Source organism: Narcine bancroftii, chromosome 12, assembly GCF_036971445.1.
Source record: "Narcine bancroftii isolate sNarBan1 chromosome 12, sNarBan1.hap1, whole genome shotgun sequence".
Taxonomy (NCBI): domain Eukaryota; kingdom Metazoa; phylum Chordata; class Chondrichthyes; order Torpediniformes; family Narcinidae; genus Narcine; species Narcine bancroftii.
In genome coordinates, this window is record NC_091480.1 from 79,474,426 (window position 1) to 79,498,883 (window position 24,458).

Here is a 24,458-nt window from a genome sequence, read left to right on the forward strand (position 1 = left end):
AAGATGATTGGCATTCAAACTTTCTAAGAGGGTGGTAATCCCTGCAATTCTTTACCCTGGATGGATATGGAGTAGATCAATGGAGGTATTTATTGAGGACATCTATGTGTTTTTGAAATAAATTTGAAGAAATGGAGAGCTGATATGAACTGGCAAAGAAAAAGGCAATGAATTCTGGGTCAGGTCAGCCATATTGAATGGTGGGGCTGTCTTATGTAACCTACACCAGCTCTTGGTTTTTTTTTGTTTCCATGTGCACCCCAGCTTTCCAAATTCTTACTAGAGTCTGTTGCCTGCTTGCTTTTCTGAGGGATCGCCAGGGCTAATAGTTCCATTTCATCCCATTTTAAAGGCACTGTTTTCCTTGTAGTATGTAAATTACAGATGGGAATGCCTCCCAATAACATTCCAGCATTCCCAGGTCTTTTTTTTTGGATTGGCGCAAGAGAAAAAAAAACTTGAGGAACAGCACTGTCAGCAATAACATATGGCAATAGAAAGAATATTCCGGGTCACAGATAAAGGAAAACCAGACCACAGCTCTCTTTTATGAGCATTACTGATTTAAAACATTTGCAACTTTGAATCCCAGATAAAAGTACAACCCCATCTAACAGTCACACTGAGAAAGCCAAACTAATTTTTGGAAAATATAAGACCCTAGCTCTTAAAATCCATCTACCAAACTTCAGCAGTGCTTGCAGGAGGTTTGTGTAAAAATGAACTATATCAATCTCAACATGAAGACCAATGCAATTTTAATCACTGCTGGGAGTTGCAGCAGCTGAAACACAGGCATTTCACAGTTCATTGATATTGGAATTATTTAGTGCTGTCATAGCCAACTCCTGATACCAATTAGATCACTGACCAAATTTCCACTAAAATCAGTTCCCTGCTTTATGGAAGATTCCAGTATTAACCCTGTCTTGTCCAGTCTTATTGTCATATAGTTCTTGTAATAAATCTTTATTTTCTTTGGGATAAACAGCCTAAGTGACCCACCCAGGTCCACCCACATCAATGTGATGGCCAAGCCTGATGAAGTTCAACATGTCACATGTCCATCAGCACTTCTAAAGATGCACCATCGAAAGCATCCTGGTAGATCACAAGAATCTGCGTAGGGTTGTGATTGCAGTCTGACCATCACACAAACCCCGTTCCCCTCCATTAAATCCATCTATAGATTAAAAGACATCCCACCCCAGCCACAGTTCTTCCTTCCTCCTGCAATTGGGAAAAGATTTAGGAGTGTGAGATCACACACCACCAGATTCAAAGACAGCATCGTACTTGATGTAACAATATAAAAGAAAATCAGAACACCGATGGAGAATTGGCCATTCAGTCCATCATGTCTATGTTGATAGAAAAGGAACAACCCAACCAGATCCTATTCTGGATATGGACCACCCTCTTGTGAAGAGTTGCCTCTCAGATCGCTCTTAAATCTCTTCCCTCTCATCTTAAACCTATGCCCTCTAGTTCTAGAATAATCTATCATGGGGAAAAAAAGACTGGGAGCATTCACTTCATCTGTTCCTCTCATGATTTGATCAAATGTTTACAAGGCCACTACTCAGTCTCCTACAGTCTAGGGCAGCTATTCTCAACTTTTTTTGGCTATGGCCCCTTTATGATTTTGCTCAAAGTTTATGGATTCTGTTCCCTGTGAAACTGTTAAGTTTAGTTGGTTTCTTCCGAACTCCTCTCCTACCAACTACATAAAAAACATGAGAAATTTTATGATTTCAGTCCATGCTCCCCCCCCTGCAAAATGTGCTGTAGACCCCATTTGGTGGGGGGGGGGGGGGCTCTTGTACAGCACCAGTTGAGAATGGCTGCTCTAGGGAATGAAGTGAAACATGAAGGTCTGCAGACACCATGATTGTAGTAAAAATACACCAAAATGCTGGAGAAACTCAGCCGGTCTTTCAGCATCCATAGGAGACAAAAATATATTGCCGATGCTTCAGGCCTGAGTCCTTCTTCAAGAAATAAGCAAAGATTTGCTTATTTAATTTCTTCCTGCAATTCAAGCCCTCTAGTCCTGGTTGCATCCTGATGTGATGACGTCCACATGAAAAGTATCCTTAATAATACCACAAAAGTCTCGGTATCCGGCACCTATGGGGATTGGGAGATGCCATATAAGTGATTTAATGTTTGCTTGAGATTGCATGATAGACGAACTAACTGCACCTGGTGGGGGGTGGGGGGGGGGCATTTTAAACTTTTGAATTTTTAACCTATTTATTTTTAGCATTTTTTTTGCCAATTGCTTGAATTCCATATAACAGGGGTTTTACTGTACAAGCATGCTATGAATTCTGCTTGTATTCCTGAAAGCTGTCCATAATAATAACTTTTAATTGAAAGTGTATCAAACAAAATGTAGGCCAGGTTGAACAGGTTTTTGCTCTTCCTATACAAGATGGTTCACATAGTTCCGAAATCAAGCCACACAGGCAATATTAAGTGACCTAAAGCTCAATCAAATGTAAAAGTTTTAAAGAGAGTGCGACAGCTTTGTAGTTTATGGAATTTATAAAATTCCAACAATTGGGTCATAGGAGGGTGAAACCAGAGCAAATGATGAAGACAATTAAGGAGTGATGAAACCTACCAATGATAACACCTGATTGGCAAGAATGAAGAGACTTCAAAGCTTTGCAGTACTTGCAAAAATAGATTTTGAAAGTGATACTTTTATGAATGTACCCAACACAGTGGTGAGATTATCCTTCTGTGCCTGTGTAATAGGAGGGTCATTTGACCTCATCAGCAGACAAGAGATCGTCACCTGTCAATCTATGATTAGATTGCCCACCTGAGAGGCTGATGTATGATTGGCCCGCCCATGTACCAATCAATGGTTAGATCTGCCCACTGGTGAGGCTGATGCATGATTGGTCCTCGCAGAGGACCTACACTGAAAAAGCCCAGCATGTGGAGCCTCTCTATCTTTTGCGGTTCTTTGAAGACCCTTGTTGAGTTCCAAGCTGCGGGCCATGAGCAGCTCCGGAGGACCGACAGCAAAAGGTCTGTACCAGATCCCAAGCTGTGGCAACACTGGAGACCAGGATCATGTACTTGTTTAGTTACCTGGAGTATCGTGCCTGTGGGTGGTGGGATCGGTAAGTTTGACCCTCATTTATTTGTGTACTCTATATACTGTGCCTGGATGTGGTGGACACTAGGTTTAACCTTTGTTTCATAATTGGGAGTTGAGATTGTTCAGCAGTTATTTGTGTATTATTCCTGTGTATGGATCTGTGACTGTATACCCTTTTGTGAATTCCCCTCTGTGCAAATAAAAACTGTAGTTGAATACTAACATATGCTCAGCTTTAATTCTCTTTGAACCTGTCGAATCTATTTTGAATACAACATTTGGTGCTGTGAGCAGGGTTCAAGGAGTTTTGATTGGACCTGTGCAGTTGTGCTGTTTTTGCACAATACTAAATATCATGTGGGTGGGTTTCCTGTTGTGTGTGCGTGTGTGTCCGCCTTCACTGAGCTGTTTGTAGCACGTGCACGCAGACTGGGAGATATGCAATGGGTGGCATTACCGGGGGAAACAGGACAGATTTGCCAACACACACACAGAGAAACTGAGTTTACCTCATTCACAGGATGACTCATCTGTGGGTGTGGAAGCAGTGATGGTGGCACTGAGAGGTGGTCGTAAGGGACTATGAATGGCTGAAGAAAACACTGACAGAGCCAACAAATTATGTGTTGCCGAAGGACTGCCTGCCAAGCATACTAATCCCTGCCGACACTGAAAACTGTCCACTTCCGCAGGTTTTGATATTTTTGTGTTGGGAAAGGCCTGGAGGTAATGATCACCAACCAACTTCGCCACACATCCAGTGACCCTCAATTGGGTGGGTGGCTCAAGGGCAGGTCTTTCCCTGTGCACAATCCGGCCAATACAAAATCCCGACTCTTAGACTAAGTCCCCAGTGGGTGAGCGGGTCTGGGAAACATTTGTGCTGGTGATACAACCAGCACTGGTCTGATCAATTAGTGGGAGTGCGATCAGGAATAGTATCCAGGCAAGGGAGGGTCCACAGGTGACAGCCCAGCAAAGGTGGGTGCTTCCGGGGCTAAATGATGCGCCCTGGATGCATGGCTGCCCTGGCTACCCATGTGACGGTATGGTGGCTGCTATCTGGGATGTGTGCCTCCATATGCTTGTAAATCTGAAGGAGCATTCAGATGAATGGCTGTGGCACTTTGGCATAAGGAGGAATCAGGATGGCCTTGGACTACCTGCTTACAGGCAAAGGTGGTAGCAGTGATGTTGTCAGTAAGAACTGCTGCATTTGCATTCAGGGCCAGTCAGGGAATACCACACACATTAGAGTCAGTGAACAAATTAAATGAGCCAGGGACCAGTCCCTTGAACAAAATACCCCATGGGTAGCTGATGGCCCTGTGGGGCTGGGGGAAGTTCGCAGGCTAATAATGGGTATAGGCTGTGTGTAAAGTAAATACGACCACGGGGTAAGAGCTTGTAAATGGATTGGCAAGGCGTGGTGTTTCTGAGGGGTGGAATGTATTGGGGGTCATGTGATCTCTCCAGCAGGCAAGAGATCAGAAGTGACCTCACCTGCCAATCAAGGGTTGGATATGTTCACCTGTGATTGGCCCTTGTAGCCTATGTGTGATTTACAAGGGATTATAAATGTTGAAGATTGTTATGAAAGAGGTCAATTAATGACAATTGAAAAGTAAATACTTTATTTTGTTACTTTCAGCTGAGAGCATATTTGAGAGATAGGTCAGGACCAACCATGTTGCTACCTGCCAATAGTGAAATAGAAATTCTTTTTAGAAGAGGAACTGTTAAGAAATGTACTTCTGTAATATATTCTTTACTACAATCAGGAACTCCTAAGTATGGAGTTCATTAATCTAGACAGAGGTGGGAAATGGATTTAAATGTCACATTTGATGAGCGAAGATGGGCAGATCTTTGTAGAGATTGTATGGCTAATACTATTAATGCAAGATATAGATTAGTTCAATATAATTTCCTTCATCAGTTATATCTTGTACCACAAAACTTTAATAGGTTGAAATCAGACATCAGATCAATGTTTTTGATGTGATGAAGAAATAGGAACTTTTTATTTTACATTCAGTTTGGTCCTGTTTTTGCTTGGAATTAACAAATTATAGGCAATGTATTTCCACAAAATCCATATTTGTTTTTTTATTAGGAAATATTGAAGGAACAAGGCCTAAATTAAAATTGTCAATATATCAATGAGAGTTTGTTAAAAATGCATTAGCAGTGACAAGAAAATGTATTGCAGTTACTTGGAAATCAGATACCCATTTGAGTATGGCATGATGGAATGTAGAAATTCAAAGTTGTAGAAAAAAATTACATATAATTTAAGAAATAAAAATGCTGTGTTTTTACAAATTTGGTGCCCATATACCCAAACATTAGATCAGAACTGACGAGAAATCTTCTCCAAAATGTATCAAAAGATTTTGGTTAGGTATGTTGGAAGATATTCCTCTGTGCAATCCTGAAAGATTCTTCTTTCCTTCTATATAACTATATTTTATTCTTATATTGATTATTCTGAGGGTGGATTGATTTGGGGGGAGGCGAGTCTTTTGGGTGAGGGGTTATATATCATCACATATGTAGCCCAAGATTGTTATTTGTTTTTTTTGTATTAATATGATGAATTTAATCACAAGTTTGGAAAAATTATAAATAAAATATTTTTAAAAAAAACACTGGAGACCAGGTTTGTTTAGTTATGCAGTATACCAAGCTTGTGGGTGGTGGGCACTGTAGGTTTAACCCTTGTTTCACAATTGGGAGTTGAAATTGTTTAGCAGTTAATTACTTGCACTCGATGTGTAGTTATTTGTGTATTATTGCTGGGTATGTCCATGTGAGTGTGCACTTTTATGAATTCCCCTATGCGCAAATAAAGACTGTACTAACACACATCCAGCCTTGATTCTCTTTGAACTGTCAATTCCATTCTGAACACAATAGCTGTGTCAAGCAGCTCTCAGATTTCTCTTGCTTCAGAGGAGAACTGAGAAACCTTGGGTATTGTTTGAAAGAAATAACTCACTTGTGTGGTGATGATGAGCATCTCTTGGCTATAGTCATTTTCCAGCTGATCAGGTGTGCTGCAGCCAGCTAGTCTGAACCCAAACGGCGTGCTTGCCCCACGAATCTCTCCCTTCTGAGTGACGTAGCAGAACTGGTAAAAGTCATTATCATCCTTTGGAAGGTAATAAGCTGGAACGCAACACACTTTTTCATGATTATAAAAGATTTTGCTTTTCAAAGATTCATTAAATTCTTTTTCAAAAAAAGGACGAAAACCAAATCCTATCTCTTTCCAATCATTTTAACTTTACAATGAAAGTACTTAATTAATTTTCCCATTCATTTTTATAATTCAAGAATATTGTATCCCAATGTAATTGTCGACAGAATGTTAATTTATTTGTAGTTCCTTTTTTAAAATTCCAGTGTTACATCAATGAAAAAATATTTTTCAGTGTGTAAGGCAATTACAGTTCATCATTTAACACCATCATCCCCTCAAAATTGATCAGCAAACTCCAAGACCTGGGAATGAACACCCCACTGTGTAACTGGATCCTGCATTTCACCTCCAGACCACAATCAGTGAAGATTGGTAAGAACATCTCCTCCACAATCTCCATCAGTACCGGAGCACCACAGGGCTACATTCTTAGCCTTCTACTCACTTTACATCTACAACTGTGTGGCTCGATACAACAATAACGTCATCTAAATTTGCCAACGATACCACGGTAGTGGGTTGTATAAAGGTGATGAGTCAGCATGCAGGAGGGAGATTGAAAACTTGGCTGAATGGTGCACCAACAACAACCTTGCCCACAATGTCACCAAAACTAAGGAGCTGATTGTTGACTTCAGGAAAGCCAGAGGTGTACGATCCAGTGATCATTGGGGGATCAGAGGTGGAGAGGGTGAGCAGATTTAAGTTCTTGGGAGTCACTATCTTGGAGAATATTTCCTGGACCCAACACACCAATGGCATTGTGAAGAAAACACGTCAGTGCCTCCACTTCCTCAGGACTTTGCGGAGGTTTGGTATGATACCAGAAACCCTGGCAATCTTCTACAGATGTGTGGTGGAAAGTGTGCTGATCAGCTGCATCATTGTCTGGTATGGGGGAACACCAATACCCCTGAGCGTAAAGCCCTCCAAAAAGTATTGGACACAGCCCAGGACATCACAGGCAAAACCCTCCCCACTATCGAGAACATCTACAGGGAACATGGCCATTGGGTGCACACCATCAAGCACAGGCTCTGTTCTCACTGCTGCCATCAGGAAAGAGGTCGAGGTGCCACAAGATTCGAACCACCAGGTTCAGGAACAGCTGCTACCCCTCCACCATCAGACTCCTCAATCACTCATTTAAATACACTTACTTCTTTACTTTATTGTTTTTTAAAAAATTCTCTCTGTATTGCAGTTTGTTTATATTATCTATTTACAGTTCTTTATTTGTTTACATGTATACGCTGTGTACAGTCTTTCTGCACTACCAGTAAGTGGGAATTCTGCCTCACCTGCAGGATGAAGAATCTCAGGGTGTATGTGATGTCATGTATGTTCTCTGACAAGAAATCTGAATAGTTACTTGAAGTTAAAATTATGCAACTGTGCAACATCATTCATTAACACTGCATGGTATTAATAGTTCCTTTCAGTCCAGTACCTACTTCTCATTGGGGGGTATTTAACAATGATTTGCACAGTGGTTAACCCAATGCTATTACACAGCCAGCTACACAGTTTTGCATCCAGTGGTACAGTCTCCCATGTCTGCGTGGGTTGCTCCAGTATCCTCCCACCCTTCAAAAAGTACGGGGTTGTAGCTTAATTGGGCTGGATGGGCTCATGGGCTAGAAGGGCCTGTTACTGCGATGCATGTCTAAATTTAAATGTTAAAAGAGATGACCCCCAGACTGCCAATTAATTTATGGATCAGATTTTTTTTAAAAAATCCAGGAACTGCTGATTCAAAGTCCTTGCACATGAATTGTTTTAACTGTGTCAGGAAGAGTTCCTGAACCACTTCCTTTTAAATACTTCCTCTGATTATTGGCAAGCCTGCTCGCATGTTGGATAGACAGTGGTTCTCAACTTTTTTCTTTCCACTCACATGCCACTTTATTCCCAATGCCATCAGTGCTCGGTGATTAGTAAGGGATTGCTTAAGGTAGGTATGTGGGTGGAAAGAAAAAGTTCGAAAACCACTGTTTTAATCGTACCTCATTGACTCGTTATGTGCACGGTTTCCTAACTCCAAAGAAAATGGGCCAATGACAATTTTTCTCAAAATATTTCAGTAACAAGTGGGTCTAGAGCAGTGATTCTCAACCTTCCCTTCCACTCACAAACCACCTTAAGCCATCCCTTACTTATCACAGAGCACCGATGGGATAAGGATTACTTAAAGTGGTATGAGTGGAAAGAAAAAGGTTGAGAACCACAGGGATAGAGCAACATGAAATCACTGAACACAGAATTCCACTGCAGGTTGTACCTTTTTAATCTAGCGACATTGGGACCTGCCCATTGATGGACCACAGAAAATGCCAGAAAACAGAAATTTCCCACAAAGGGAACCCTCATGTAAACATATCAAAGGTAGAACAAAGCTTAAAACAGGAAATAATACTGTGGGTTAGTGCAGTTAGCGCAATGTCTTTACAGCACCAGGTTTTGAGTCCCGTGCTGTCTGTAAGGAGTTTGTACCAACGGTGGCAGATTCAACCTTTTACAGCACCAGCAATTGGGACTGGGGTTCAAGTCCCGCACTGTTTGTAAGGAGTTTGTACAGGTATGTGCCACTGAAAGTCCACGATACTTTCTGTGAAATTGGGAGTTATACGATATGGGCATTGTGCGAACCTATATTATTTATTTAGCAAAGCCATATGGGATACTGTAGTGTACCTATAAACTTTTTATTTGCAAGTAGGGATCAGTGTGTGGACTGACACGTGACTGTGGGGAGAGAGCGAGGCCGTGGGTTCAGAGTGAGGGTCGACACGGGGAGAGAATAGAGCAATGGGACAGTGTGGGGACAGATACAGGGCTGTAGGGAGAGTGCAAGGGCAGTCGGATGGATCAGTTTGGGAATACAGTATACAATTTCCGATAGCTAAATTGCTGCAGACTTTCTTGTGGTAACTGAATAATTATGGGACTTTGGACGTATATGTGGTCAGACGTTGCCCAAATAGATGTTAATCAGCACTTATCTAAATGTGCTGGACCATGGGAGTTTCTGGACTACAGAGCGCCAGATAAGAGAAGTACAACCTGTACCAGTTCTTTCAATCAAACTAAATTTTGACTTCAGCATATACAGCTAATTTTCCACTTCAGTTTTCCTTTTGAAATCCCAGTATTTCAGTGACTCACAAGACATTGTTAGGGCAACCCCCACACCCCCCCCTATTCACGTATTGGGAGTGAGAAGACAAGCTGCAATAGGTCTGCAGGTTACTATTAAATTCATAGGATTAGCAACAGTGCATTTGGTCAACAAAGCTCAGATGGCAACATTATCTCTGGAATGGCCAGAAGAAACGGAAATGTGTGAAAGATTATTTCAACCACTGTTCAAATTTATAATCAAAAAGTGCATTTAAGTCTCACTGATGAGAATATAAATTCATTTTCATATATGTAAAAATCAAAATGTGCTGTTATCAATTCCATGTGCAGCTGTTAAAAAATTGCTTCATTATCACTTGCTGGAGAAGGAAATTAGTTATGTTATGCAGTCTAGTGCAAGCAGAGCCTTGATTCTATCTATTCTCCAAAACAGCAAAATTAACCACCCAGGGTAAACTATTGACAGTCAATAACAACGACCAACTGGCATGTTCAATGTTCATGCCATTAAGTTTAAGGCTGTTCAGGAGGAATACAATGTGTTGTTCCTCAAGTTTACGTTTAGCCTCAGCCTGACAAACACCCACCTACTTTTCTTCATCCTACTTCAACCCCTTCCTGGTGTCCTCTTCCTCCAAACTACTACAGTTGTTACTCTTGAGAAACAATGGATGCTTTCAAAGTCCTCTGCCATGAATGCCTTACCCTCAAATGTCACTTGTTGCTGGCGTTCCACATGACTGTCTTCCTTTGGGAGAGGGGCCCAAACAAAAGTGTGGTAATCGCGAGCTGTACTCCAACCAACCTGCAGTAAAAAGAAAAAATAACCATGAAATCCTGAAACAAGTTCACAACTTCAAGTACTTTCGATCATGGGTAACATCTGATGGCAAATGTGAAAAAGACGTAAAAACAAGAATAACAATGGCAAGAACAGCATTTATAGAAATTAGAAACAGCCTAACGAACAAGAAAATAGCAATTGACGTCCGCCTTAGAACTTTCAGCTACTACATCCTTCCTATATTGATGTATGGCTGCAAGTCATGGACCATCACAAATGGAATGGAAAAAAGAATCAATAGCCGCTTTCAGGTCCTCGGATGCAGATAATGCATCGGCAGACACGGCTGGGGGAGTGCAGCTGGGTCATTCAGGTGGCCACAAAGAAGACACCTGTAACCTGAACGTGCCAGCTGAAGGAGAGCCGCGTCCAAGCAAACGGCTCCTGTGGACCGCGGCCGTAGACCCACTGCCGCTTTCAGGTGCAATGGGGAATTCTCGGAGCTGGAGATTATACCTACAGGAGGAGGATTAGGTAAGTGCTCCTCCTGGCCAGGTTCTCCACTTTCAGGTGGCCTCCCGACAGCCGCATAGGAGTAGAATATGCGGCTTTACATCGGGGTATTTTGGCCACCTGAAAGTGCCTAATGTAGCAGAGATGCTATGCATATCATATACGGATAGGATAACAAACGAACAAGTCCGACAAAGAACAAAAACAAAATGTACATAAAAGAATCAGAAAGCAGCAATCAAAATTCTTTGACACATCAAGCAAAGAGATACATTATAACATTTAGTTACCACTGGAAAGGTGGAAGGAAAAAGAAGCAGAGGCAGACAGAATGAAAATGATAGATGAATTAACATCATGGTTAGAAACAGGGGAGGCAACAACTACAATTTGGAGGGTCAGAGACCGTGATGCAGAAACATGATTGCCCTCGTCGAACAGCAAGGCACCTGAATGAACGATAGAATGTTTAATCCCAAAAGGCTTTGGCACATTGGTCTTCAAGGGCTGAACTGTTAGCGTAGCGGTTTGCACAACTGTTCCAGTGCCAGTGACTGGGATTCAAAACCCTTCACATTCTCCCAGTGTCTATGTGGGTTTCATCTGGGTGCTCCCCCCACCCTTCAAAAATGTACTGGAGATTGTAGGTCAATTGGGTAGCATGGGCTCGTGGGCTGGAAGGGCCTGTTACCATGCTATATGCCTAAATTAAAAAAAATTGAGTACAGTAGTTGTGATGTTAATGTTGAAATTGTACAAGACAGTGGCAAGGCCAAATTTGAAGTATTGGTTACCTATCTACAGGAAAGATATCAGTAAGGCAGAAACCTTGGCAAATTTCCACAGATGTGAGGTGGAAAGTGTGCTGACAGCTGCATCACGGTCTGGTATGGGAACACCGATATCTCTGAGTATAAGGCCGTCCAAAAGGTAATGGACACAGATCACAACATCACAGGCAAATCAAGAACATCTACAGGGAATGCTGCCATTGGAGGGCAGCAGCAATCGTCAAGGATCTGTACTACCCAGCACATGCTCTGTTCTCGCTGCTGCCATCAGGAAAGAGGCATAGATGCCACAAGACTCACACCATCAGGTTCAGGAACAGTTGCTACCCCTCCACCATCAGGCTTCTCAACAACAAACTGGATCAGGGATTCATTTAAGGACTCTTAGTGATATTTTTTATTCTCGCCATATTGCAGTTTGTTTACATTTGTTATCGGTTTACAGTTCTTTATTTGTTTACATTTGTACAGTGTTTTCTGCCTACTATCATTAAGTGGTAATTCTGTCTTGTCAGCAGGAAAAAAGACTCTCAATGTTGTACATGATGTCATGCATATACTCTGACAATAAACCTGAAAGACTGCAGAGAAAATTTTACATGGATGTTGCCAGGACTTGAGAAACTGGGAAAGGTTGAAACAGTTAAGATCTTATTCTCTGGAGCGTCAGAGAATGGGGGAGAATTTGAAAAATATATACAAATTTATGAGGGGTACACAAGCATGTTTTTTTACACTGAGGTTGGATGAGACAAGAATAAAACAGCATAGGTTAAGGGTGAAATGTTAAAGGGGAATTTATTCACTCACCACTCAGAGGGTGGTAAGAGTTTGGAACAACCTTCTAGCTGAAGTGGTGGATGCAGGATCAATTTCAACATTTAAGAGACATTGAACAGGTACTATGGGAGGGGTATGAAAGGCTCTGGTCCAGGTGCAGGTTGATGGGAATAGGCAGAAAAAAAAGTTGCGTCTCGGACTAAATGTGTTGAAGAACCTGTTTTGGCACTATAGTGGTCTGTGGTTCTATTTATGGAAGTATCTTGAAGGCACAGAAAAGAAAAAAAGGGCCACAAGGTTAGCATAAAAGTTAGCGCAATGCTGTTACAGTGCCAGCGATCGGAATCTTGGGCTGAAACTTGGTCCATGTCTCTCTTCACAGAAGCTGACACACCTGAGCATTTTCTGTTATGTTTCATCTCTGACAAATCAACACAGAGTCTTACTAAGTACCAGCATTGATGACTTGATGGATATACAACGATGGGTAGTTATATTATGGCAAACTGATGATCAAATGAGAATAGGATACAATAAGGAAATAATAGCGGACATCAATCGATCCAAAGGACAGATATTAAATATGTAGGAGTAAGTTGTAATTTAATCAAAGGAGTTAATCTTTCCTTTGTTACAAAATAATATGTGGTAAATGAGTTTTTAACTGTACTGTAACCAAGGTGTGGTAGACTTGTATTTAGGAATGGTGCAACACTTATTATTCACTGAAGTACATGAAAAGATGAAGGTTACATTCAAACATTCACTAGACAAAAGGTCCCCTATCAAATTGCTTTCGCTGCTTCGCACTAATGTCTGATAATAAAGGCTCACAACAAAACCCTGAAAAACGTGGACTATTTCTCAGATCCCCATATATCATGGTAAGGCAGACAGTAAAGATAAAATGCACAGCTGCCAATATACTAGCATTAATTCGGCAGCGGCAGAACAGGGGGTGGCGGAAGCACTGTATGGATAAGTTTAGATTGCGGGCCTTAGATTGCCCACATCTGATACAAATTCTTTTGGTTATTAGACATCGATGATTCATACCTTCCTACCCACTTTTGAGATCTGGACTACTTACTGCAGACATTATTCTGAGCTGTTTTTGGAAGGGATAACTAGGTGAACAGAAGAGAAGGTGCTAGAATATAGTCAAAGCTTCTTTGAAGAAGAGCAACAGCCCTGCAGACTGCTGTGAAGTTCTATGGAATACATCAGCTCTGTGAAGTGGCTGGAATATACTATCTCTTATTCTACACAACAGACTATTCCATCTGTCACTCCTGTGGTTCCTGCATTGACCTCATCTGCCACCTCTGAAGCAAGTAATCCTTGATCCCAAGAAATTGCCTTAAAGAAATAGTAACCTCCACTGAACAATTTTAAAATGTTGATTCAAAAGAAATGCCCTGGCATTGTTTTACTCAGATTATCCCTTTAGACTTTAGGACTTACCAGGTCCCTGGCATGGTTTATAGCTGGTCTGTCACACTCATTTCTCAGTTGGCCTGCTAGATGTGAGAGAATCTGAGAGGTAGCATTTCAGCTTGATAGAATATCTTTGCTCTTAGAATCCTTGGTCTTAGTTACTTACTTTAATCCTTAAGAGTTCAGCCGAGTATATCACAGGCAAAATGCTCTTCACCATCGAGAATATCTATTTGGAACTTTGCTTTTGGAGAGCAGCATCAATTATCGAGGATCCACAACAACCAGGACATGCTCTGACCTTGCTGCTGCCGCCATCAGGAAGGAGGTACAGGTGCTACAGAACTGGTACCACCAGGCTCAGGAATAGTTGCTACCCTTCATCTATCAAACTCTTGAACAATAGACTCAGACACATTTAAGGACTCATTATTTATTAGTGTATATTTATATCTACATCTGCATTTACAGTTTGTTTAGTTTTGTTTTTTTTAAGAACAGTTTACAGATACCAATATGGAAATAACGAAGCCTAGCCTGCAGTAAAAAAAATCTCAGAATCCAAAAAAATTTATTGTCATGAACACGTCATGAAATTTGTTGTTTTGAAACAGCATTACAGTACAAATATTGCTTTAAATTTAAAAATAAATAAATTTGTGCAAAAATAAGAGGAAGTGTGTGGTTTGTTCGTTCAGAAATTTGATGGCATAGGAGAGGAAGCTGTCCTTGGGCCGCTGGGTTTTCGTCTTCAGGCTCGTAGCAGTGTGAAGAGGGCATAACCTGGGTATTGAAGATCCTTGAGTATAGGGGCTGCTTCCTTAAGACACTGTTTCTTGTAGATGTCCTTGATGGAGACTGATGCCTGTGATGGCACTGTCCAAGTTCACAACTCTAATTTTTTTTTTTGTCCTGTGCATTGGCACCTCTGTATGCAACCAGTCAGAATGCTCACCATGGTACATCTGTAGAAATATGCAAGAGTCTTCTCAACCTTCTCATGAAGTATAGCAACTGGTGAGCCACCTTCGTGATTGCATCGACATGGCGGACCCAGGACAGATCCTCAGAGATGTCGACATCCAGGAAGTTGAAGCCCTTTCCACTCATGACCGCTCAATGAGGACTAGCTCATGGTCTTTTAATTTCCACAATCAGCTTTTTGATTTTGCTAACGTTGAGTGTACGGTTTTGTTGTAGTACCATTCAACGAGCTGATCTGTCTCCCTCCTGTGCTCTAATGAAGAGCTAATGAAAGAACAGCTGTGGGACAAGTATGCTTTCTTGAGGTGTGCCTGTGTCGATCGTCAGTGAGGAGGAGGCATTGTTTCTGATTCATACGGACTGTGGTCTTCCAACGAGGACGTCAAGACTCCAGTTGCAGAGGAGTGTACTTTACACTTTGGGTAACTGAATCAACTATTCACAGGAATGAGAAAACTCAGATTTAAAAAAAAAAAAAAAAAAAAATTGCTCATGGAGTTATTAAAAAAAATTAATTCAAGGAATATGGGCTTTGCAAGCCAAGTCAGCATTTAACTGCCCATCCCTAATTGTTCTTAAGATGGTGAGCTGCCTTCATGAAATGTTGCAGTCATGGAACTATTAGTATGCCCACTATGCCGTTAGGAAGTGAGTTCTGCCATTTTGACCCAATGACAGTGAAGGAACCACACTATATATTTCCAAGTCAGGAAGTTTGTCTTGGAGGGCAACTTCCAGGTGCTGTTCCCCATGCCCTTCTTGCTAGTGAAGGTGGTGGGTTTGGAAGATGCCGCCTAAGCAGTGCATTGTGTAGTTGGTTCAAGTGGTGAAATCTGTGAATGGGTGCTTGCATAGTTTGCACAGAGGGCTGGAGAACGCTGTTTCTTGTGCAGTCGGATGACAAAAAAATGACTTGCATATCAGGCAAGGCCGCTCTGCCAAAGGCTGGGGGTTTGGGGGGAGCTGTGAGCCACACTGCCCAAGGCAGGGTCAAGCTTCTTGAATTGAAGCTGGACTCTGCTAAGCAAAGGGAGACCATAGTATCACATTCCTGACATGCTTTGTTGATGGCTGTGGTAAACTGGAGTTACTTACTCCAGGATTCATCGCCTGTTTTTGTTGCTACATTGTGCATTTCATACAGTTTTGGGTCAATAGTAGGCTCTAAAGTGGCCATGAAAGGATTATACATTCAGTAATGCATCATTTAGTAAATTAAAAATCTTTGGGGAAAATTGGTCTCTGCTGCCCAAATTCAGGTACAGATCTTCCAAAACTCCACCAGCATCAAAGGGTCTTGCAGATCCTGACAACTTTCAGGATTTATCTTCTGCTCCTTTCATTTTTCTTTTAATTGCACTAAATTCTAATGATAACCATTCTTTTAATGATCTCATTTGTTCTTCAAAAAAGGCTTTTTCTATATTCTGTCCATCAGTTTTACCTTCTATTTCTCTGAAGATCTTGGTGGTCTTCTTCCTCTTCTTCTGTGTCTCTTCCTGTGTTTGTGTCGTCTTCTTCTCTTTGTGTGTGTCTCTTTTTTTCCTGATGAGCTGCTCTTTGTCGGGCCTGCTCTTGCTGGGCCTCTTACTGTTGGTCCTCCCCTCCTGGGCTGCCCGTCTGTCAGGCCTCCTGCCGTTGGTCCTCTTGTCGGTCACCCCGCCGTCTTTCTCCCTCGTCTGTTTCCTCACTCCCACCCCTGCCACCATCCTCATCCTCCAGCTGAGTGCCCTGGTGTCAGGCATCCGTCAGCTGGTCACGCTGTGGCTGCTCGCTCCTCTGCTGAGCCCTCCTCCTGTTGGTGTTTTCTTTTTCCTTTGCGCACTGCGCACTTTTGCTTGGCTCCGAGAGCCATTTTTGAAGTCCACCGGTCGGGAGGTCGGGACTCCGCAGGGCAGGCACCAACCTCGGCACCACAGCTCCCTGTTCCATCGTGCAGGTAAGGCCTTCTTTCTTCTCCGGTGACTTCTTTTTTTTCTAGTTGTTTTTACTTTCTCTTTCTTGGGTGCCATCTTCTTTCTCTTCTCTGTAACTTTATCTTCGATTTCTTATATTTTATATTTGTTGAGCTTTGTCTTTTCTTAACTTTTTTTTCTTTTTTCTGTAGAGGGCTGGTTTTACCCGACTGGCCACTACTCCATCACATGACTCCCCTCAGGAAATGGTAGGTTGAGGTTGTTAATGGACAGAGGCTGCTAAGTCGAATAGAGATGGGGTGAAGCAGCTGCCATCATATCCAACAGGAGATGATGAGAGCAACTGTCAACACATGGAGCAAAGTCACTCACCATCTCAGCCAGTGGGCAGGCTCCAGTCTACTCCACCAACACAAATAACGTTTTGAAAAGATTAATTTCTTTTGTAATGAAGGATATGAAGAACTTTAAAGTTTTCCAGATGGCATTGTATCCTTCTGCCCACTCACAATCAGGGTTCCTGCTTTCTGGTGCACAAATCAGTCAACTATCACCACCTGAGGGGCGACCAGAAAATCAGAGCAAACCTTAAACTTTCCAACAATACTTGAAACTGAATATTGAAACCTCATTGATCAACTGCAATGACTCAAATTTTCTCTGTCTTCAGTATGTTTTTAAAAATTTAGACATACAGCAGGCTAACAGGCCTTTCCAGCCCACGAGCCTGTGCCCCCAATTACATCCAATTAACCTACAACCCCTCTATGTTTTGAAGGGTGGGAGGAAACCAGAACACCCAGCGGAAACCCATGCAGTCATGGGGAGAACATACAAACTACTTACAGATGGTGCCAGATTAAAACCTGGTCGCTGATGCTGTAACAGCATTGTGCTAACCCCCATGCTAACTGCTGCTCCAAGGTCTTTTTTTTCCCCCATTGAACTGGAATACTGTGATATTGTTCTTTCTTGTCACACTGGGTTCCAGTAAACACCTTGTATTTGGGAAAAAAATCCTACCTTGAAAATTCCAATCCAATCCTTCTTATGGGCTGTCATCATGGGTGTCAATGTGTAGTTGCATTTTATAGGAACATCTGTCGTGTACAATTTTCCCACATTGACAAAGATAACCTGGGCGAAGGTGCTGGAATATATTGAGGAGGTGCCATGCTGTTGTTCTTCATTCATGGTGCCCAGACTGAGGAACACAAAGAAAATGCATTTGGTAACAGTAAAATGCGACCACTTCCGAGAATATCCAAGTATTATGAGAATATCCAAGGGAAGGGAAAAAACTTGTTATGTAGAATCTATCATATTTTCCAAAACCCCCAAATACTTTACAAATAAATGAAACATTTTTGAAGTCCAAATACCATTGTGAGTCACGGAGACAACATCCAGTGTTGCAAAATATATTTTAAAAAATACTCAAATGAATTTCAGGTGTGACCCACTATGAGCAGAAGCAACTTAAATAAGATGTTATATCCCAAATGTGTCTATTTCTTAAGATGGCAGAGTACAGGTGTGTTTAAGAGTTTACGATGATACTTCAGTCAAATGGCAGATATCTCCAGATAGAGGTGAATAATGAGTTTTCTCCAACACACTGAGAAGCAGCTATCCCCTAGTACCTGTAATGTACATAGCTTTGATAGTTATATAGTATGCTTCATAAAACCTGCAGGCCATATGTTACTTTTATTCACTCAACAATATTGGGAGTCATCAATTACTACACATTGGAGGCAATAAAAAAGGAAACCATTTCTGGAGTCGGTGATATTATAGCAGTGATCGGGGATTCACTTACTGGATGGTTTGGGGTGGGGGGGGGGGGGGGGAGTGTGGGAATCAAGTTTGAATACAAAACAAATTGTAAATCCAGCAGTTCCCAATGATTCGTTCTTGCTCTTACCTTAAATAAGCCACTCAGTGGGGGCCCTGGACACCACAGCATGTTTAATGAAAAGCCTTGTTTTCTTTTCACCTCACCTGACATAAATTTTTTTTGTAGTCAGTGGGAAAGAAGTATCATCGAAACCAAAACTTGAATGCTTCACAGGGAAGGGGCCCATAAACTTTGAGTAGAGTTTGGGTGGGGGGCACATAGCCAATAAAAGTTTGAGAATGGCTGCCTTAAATGGTGAACTACAGGCAGCAAAGATAGGTCAAAGCTCACAATCCAAAATCAAAGACACAGGTTGCAAGGAACATCATGTGCAGAAAGGTTGACACCTCAAGGGGTCAGATTGAAGGAACAGAGATCTCAGAGGATGTTTGAATACGGTGGGGGAGCTTGCAGAAATTTGGTGGGGGGGGGGGGAAGAGGAGGAAGAAAGAAAGCACAGGTCTGAACAAAAGGATAGTTTAAAAATTTAACCTGCAGTGGATCAGGAGTCACAACCAAAACTGAAGCTCCTTAATTGCAAAAGAAAGTGGGACTAATTTAGATCAATGCACAAGGGAAACAACTTACAACACAAGGGGAAATAGAAAAAAGAAATGGAGGGATGGGGCTGTTCAAAACAGGCAGAAAGTCTGCTTCACTTGACTGTTTACAATAAAGAGTGTAAAAAGTCAAGGAGGCCTTAGAATAAGGATGTGGTGAGCATCCATGACAATGACATTCAGCTCCCCAAACCTGCTGCAGTATTCACTGCCTCACAGTTGGTCCAATCTTGGTCTCATCTCCATTTTCCCCTACTCTACGCATACCAAGGTTCCAAGTTCCCTTGATTCTCTTGAAGTTTAAACATCTGGTAACCTCCATCTTTCAAAGTTCCACTCCAGAGCTCTCTGGCACGGAGAATTCCAAGATTCACAACCCTTTGAGAAGAAATTCATTTGCAGCTCTGTCTGAAATGGGCAAAGCCTTATTCGAAAAACCATATCTCCTAGATCGTGATATACTCACTGCAGGAAACATCCTCACCACAGCCACTCTTTTAATCCCATTCACAAACTACAAAGAGCCAGCAAGTTTACCACTCATCATCCATGACTGTGTGACTAGGCACAATTCAAACGCTGTGTAAAAATTAGTCAATTACACCACAGTTGTCAGCAGAATCAGAGACAGAATGAGGAAGTGTACAACAAGGAGGAGATAGATCTCCTAGTTGAGTGGTGTCACACAACAACCTTGCATTCAACGTTAGCAAAACCGAGATGATTGCAGATTTCAGGAGGAAATCCGGAGGACACAAACCAGTCCTCATTGAAAGTTTAGCAGTGGAGAGGGTCAAGAACTTCAAATTCCTAAGTGTCAACATCTCTGAGGATCTGTCATGGAGCCTCCATGTTGATGAATTCACAAAGAAGGCTCACCAGTGGTTCACTGTGGGGAGTTTAAGGAGATTAGACACGTCATCGAAGACTCTTGAAAGCTTCTATAGGTATACTGTGGAGAGCATTCTGGTTGGTTGCAACACTGCCTGGTACAGAGGTGCCAACACTCAGAACAAGAAAAAAAACTCCAGAGGGTTGTTAACTCAGCCTGCGACATCACAGGTTCAAGTCTTCACTCCATCGAGGACACCTAAAAGAGGTGGTGTTTCATGAAAGCAGTCTCCACCCTCAAAGACCCCCACCACCCAGGCCATGCCCTCTTCACTCTACTACCATAAGGAAAAAGGTACAGGAGCTTGGAGACAAGCATTCAACAGCACAAGGACAGCTTTCTCCCCTGTCATAAGATTCCTGAATGAACCATAGACGCTGCCTGACTTTTTCTTGCAGCATTTATTTTGTAAGGTGGTTTACATAAATGTTTGCACTGTGAAGCTGCCGCAAAACAACAAACTTCGCAAAATGCTCATGACAATAAATTCTGATTCCATACATTGTCCTATTCAGATCAATAATCAATCTGATGATTGTTCAACCCAACACTCTCTTCTTATACTGACTAACTCACTGCTCCATCATCAGTAGGGTTGCCAGGTGCACATGTTACGTTTCAAGTTCATTACTTGTTGCAAATACTTGCTGTTGACCAGTCCAGAGTGACCTGGGTCTGGTTAGGAGCAGCCCTTTATGACCTGCCAGTAGGCGTGGCCAATCACTACTACTATATGTAAATATATACATTGATGATAGTATTCTGTACTATCACACTGTGTAAAACAATAAATAACTCCATTATTACTTCGAAGAAAGCCACCAAGTGCATTCATTGGCTGCAGCCACTGTCCAGGTAGTTAGTGAGGGATCAGTGAAATAACCAGGCTTGATTTTTTTCCCCCAATTCTTGTACAAGTAAGCTTGCAAAAATTTTTAAATTTGTGTTATGTAATTTAACCTCAACATGCCAAAACAAAAGTGTAAATTTTGTGATTAATTCACTGAAGAATAAAAGAAAATCACAAACATTTGTAGACACCATGGTTGAAATAAAAACACAAAATGCTGGAGAAGATCATGTAGCAAAGTTAAAAATACATAACTTATTTCCGTCTTGAGCCCTTCAAGTTATGAGAGAATGCCGGCAGCAATCTAAACACAAAGGTGGTGGGTTGGGGGGCTGGTGTGCAAAGGCAGGAGATGATAGTTGGAGAGAGGAGGGAAGGTGGGGGGAGAAGAACTGGAAAGATGTGAAAGAAAAAGCAAGCAAGTTTAACAGAAAGCCATCAATATAAAGTCCATCTGACTGGAGAGTGCGCAGACGGAAAATAAGGTGTTGTTCCTCCAATCTGCAGGTGGTCAGGGTGGGGATAGTACACAAGGGATTAAACAAGGGAAAAGTTGTTTTGAAGCTCTTTGTAGAGCATGCAATTGTTCAGTCAATATCAAAAATGGCAGGAAGTTGGAAATAAAGCACCATATACAAACAACAAAACTTCAACAAAAGAAACTTTTGTCTTCAAGAAACTGATAACACATTTCTTAAGAGAAATACAGAAGATGATGATAAAACAATGATCAAATATCTATATTAGTTAACCTAACTTTTAATTTAATCCAGATGATCATTTTACCAATATATGTTTTTCCCATATAGTAACATTTTATCTTAATGCATGCATGTAGATACAAATAAGAAATAATTTGAATTTAAAATTGAAAAGGGTGTCCTGTATTTCAATTTGACACATCTGGTAACCCTAAGCATCAGACTTGATGAAGGATTTTGACTTGAAAAGTCAACCTCCCTCCCCTACCTTCTCCACAACCCCACCCTCAACACCCAATGTTTTTTGCCTCGGCATCTGCAGCCTCTTGCATCCTTGTGAAGTTTCTCCACACAACCCCCAATGCCCAGAGCTGGTTGGCGTGGAGTGATTCGGAGTCGGAGTCGGAGTCGGGCCCTAGTCACTTCCCCACTCCTCCTCCAGGCTTGCCGCTTCTCCATCAATGTCCCCTCTCCCTGAAGGACAGACATTTACCAACAAGCACCGTGACTGAACGAAGGCGAGGACGAACCTTACCGAATTCAGACGCGAGAATGACAACTTGAATGGAACTGAAAGTGAAAGCACAATTTTTAACATGCAGCTACGCAAAACAACCACAACATTAAAGGAGCTGACATTTTATAAGGGAAATAGGGAGGAAAAAAAACACACAAACTTTTTTGCGCTGACCCAGGTTATGTTTCCAATCAGTCAAAAGTTCCCCTCCCTTCCTCAATGCTGACTGCGTCACAAAACCACCTGCCAGGCTGAGGCGGGCTTGTTGCCGCAAGGCACGCTGGGAGTTGGAGTTCCCCACTTTGCCCTCGCTTCTTCAGAGGCAAGCGCAGACGACCCGGCAGACTCCGCTGGGGCCGTGCCTCATTTGGACGGTAAACGGTCCCTCGCGAAATGGAAGGGGTTTTATCCCCGGAGCAACGTCCATCTGAGCCATTAACTGGGACGTGTGCGCAGGAAATAGTGGTGATCGTCAGCGGGCTTCGGCCTCCTCGATGGAGAAAATAACGGGGCAAATCTGCCAGTTGAACAGCATCTGTGGAAAGAGGAGCCCGTTTGCCATTTGTTGATGTGGCCACAATAATGTTCCCAATCTCCAGAAACCCAGCCCCCCCCCTGACATCTACATAGTTCTCCCATTTCAGTAGACCAGCCCTTGAATCTGAGTGGGGGTGGGCAAAGAACTACCCCCACCTTCCCTGGCTGACGTCTGAGATCACCCACAAAATGGAAGCACACCACCTCATATTCCATCTGGGCACCCTCCAACCGGGTGGAATAAGCATCGACCTCTGGTTTCTGTTAAACACCCCACCTTCTCCTTGTCTCCTTTTGTCTGTCTTGCTCTCCCCCTTTTTTCTGTTTCTGCCTTGCTCTGTCTTTCTTCCCCTTTCCCCTGTCTCCTTTTGTTTTCTCTTTTCCTTTGATCTTTCAAAGAGACAAAATAAATTCTCTCTTAAATCCCATTAACACCTTTTGACTGTTGGTCTGTACTTCCCCTCTCCCCCTCCCCTCCCATTCTTCTTCCCTTCTTTCCCCAGCTTTTAATTCAGACACCTGTCTTTTTTCACTCATAACTTGATGAAGGGCTCAGGCCCAAAACGTCAATAATATATCTTTACATCCTGTGGACGCTGCGAGATCGGCTTGAGTTCCTCCAGCATTTCTGTGTGTTAATGTGTAAGTAAAAGATTAGCGTATACAGAGCCGTTGTCATACCCACACTCCTGTTCGGCTCCGAATCATGGGTCCTTTACCGGCATCACTTACAGCTCCTAGAACGCTTCCACCAGCGTTGTCTCCGCACCATCCTCAACATTCATTGGAGCGACTTCATCTCCAACATTGAAGTACCTGAGATGGCAGAGGCCGACAGCATCGAATCCATGCTGCGGAAGATCAAACTGCGCTGGGTAGGTCACGTCTCCAGAATGGAGGACCATCGCCTTCCCAAGATCGTGTTATATGGCGAGCTCTCCACTGGCCACCGAGACAGAGATGCACCAAAGAAGAGGTACAAGGACTGCCTAAAGAAAGCTCTTGGTGCCTGCCACATTGACCACCGCCAGTGGGCTGATATCGCCTCAAACCGTGCATCTTGGCGCCTCACAGTTCGGCGGGCAGCAACCTCCTTTGAAGAAGACCGCAGAGCCCACCTCACTGACAAAAGACAAAGGAGGAAAAACCCAACACCCAACCCCAACCCACCAATTTTCCCTTGCAACCGCTGCAACCGTGTCTGCCTGTCCTGCATCGGACTTGTCAGCCACCAACGAGCCTGCAGCTGACGTGGACATTACCCCTCCATAAATCTTCGTCGGCAAAGCCAAGCCAAAGAGAAGAAGAGAAAGAGAAAAGCCTTGTTTGCCTTTCACCTCATATAACATATTTAAATGTTTTTTATGTATTCCGTAGGAGAGAAGTACAGAATGGGGCCATAAGTCCTGAGTGGCGGTGGGTGGGGGGGCGTAATCGAAGTAAAATTGAGAATTGTTGCTGTGGATCATAAGGTGGATGCTGCAGATTGGAAGATGACAAAGTTAATCACACCGTTTTAAAAACAGGAGGGACTGACAACCGACAGATCTGCCCTTCCCAGCCCTCTACCACTTAGCTTCTTTCTCTTCTACTCTCTCACCTGTATGACCTCTTGTTTGTGCGCCTTCTTCCTTTCTCTCCACACCTATTCAGGCATTGTACTGTTTTTCTTCCAGATTTGTGACAAAGGGCCCAGACCCAAAACACTGGTTACCCTTTCTTTTCAGTGGATTCTGCATGACCTACTGAATTTCTCCAGTGCATTTGTGTATTCAGCTCCTGTGTAAGTATTTGGCTGAGTATATTTCTGAACTGTGTGTGTATGCAGATAT

General features: G+C 42.5%; 1 protein-coding gene and 1 long non-coding RNA gene across 17 annotated transcripts in view; one reads left to right on the forward strand and one right to left on the reverse strand.

Annotated features, from left to right (window-relative positions):
• Positions 1-22,351, reverse strand: part of LOC138747632 (tax1-binding protein 1 homolog B-like) — a 60,670-nt gene extending 38,319 nt beyond the window's left edge. For 5 of the 14 annotated variants that reach the window (XM_069907049.1, XM_069907040.1, XM_069907038.1 and 2 more), the window contains exons 1-4: positions 20,598-20,703; positions 17,693-17,873; positions 10,170-10,269; positions 6,120-6,304 (exon numbers count right to left, since the gene is read on the reverse strand). In XM_069907049.1, coding sequence (XP_069763150.1) covers positions 6,120-6,304; positions 10,170-10,269; positions 17,693-17,873; positions 20,598-20,608 — 477 coding nt within the window. In that variant the 5' untranslated portion in view covers positions 20,609-20,703. The other 9 variants (XM_069907048.1, XM_069907039.1, XM_069907041.1 and 6 more) reach the window with 8 other exon arrangements.
• The window catches only part of LOC138747633 (uncharacterized), a 74,421-nt gene continuing 72,307 nt past the window's right edge, over positions 22,345-24,458 (forward strand). For all 3 annotated transcript variants that reach the window (XR_011347586.1, XR_011347587.1, XR_011347588.1), the window contains exons 1-2: positions 22,345-22,463; positions 24,303-24,409. This is a non-coding gene — a long non-coding RNA (uncharacterized lncRNA). The remainder of the gene's footprint in view (positions 22,464-24,302; positions 24,410-24,458) is intronic.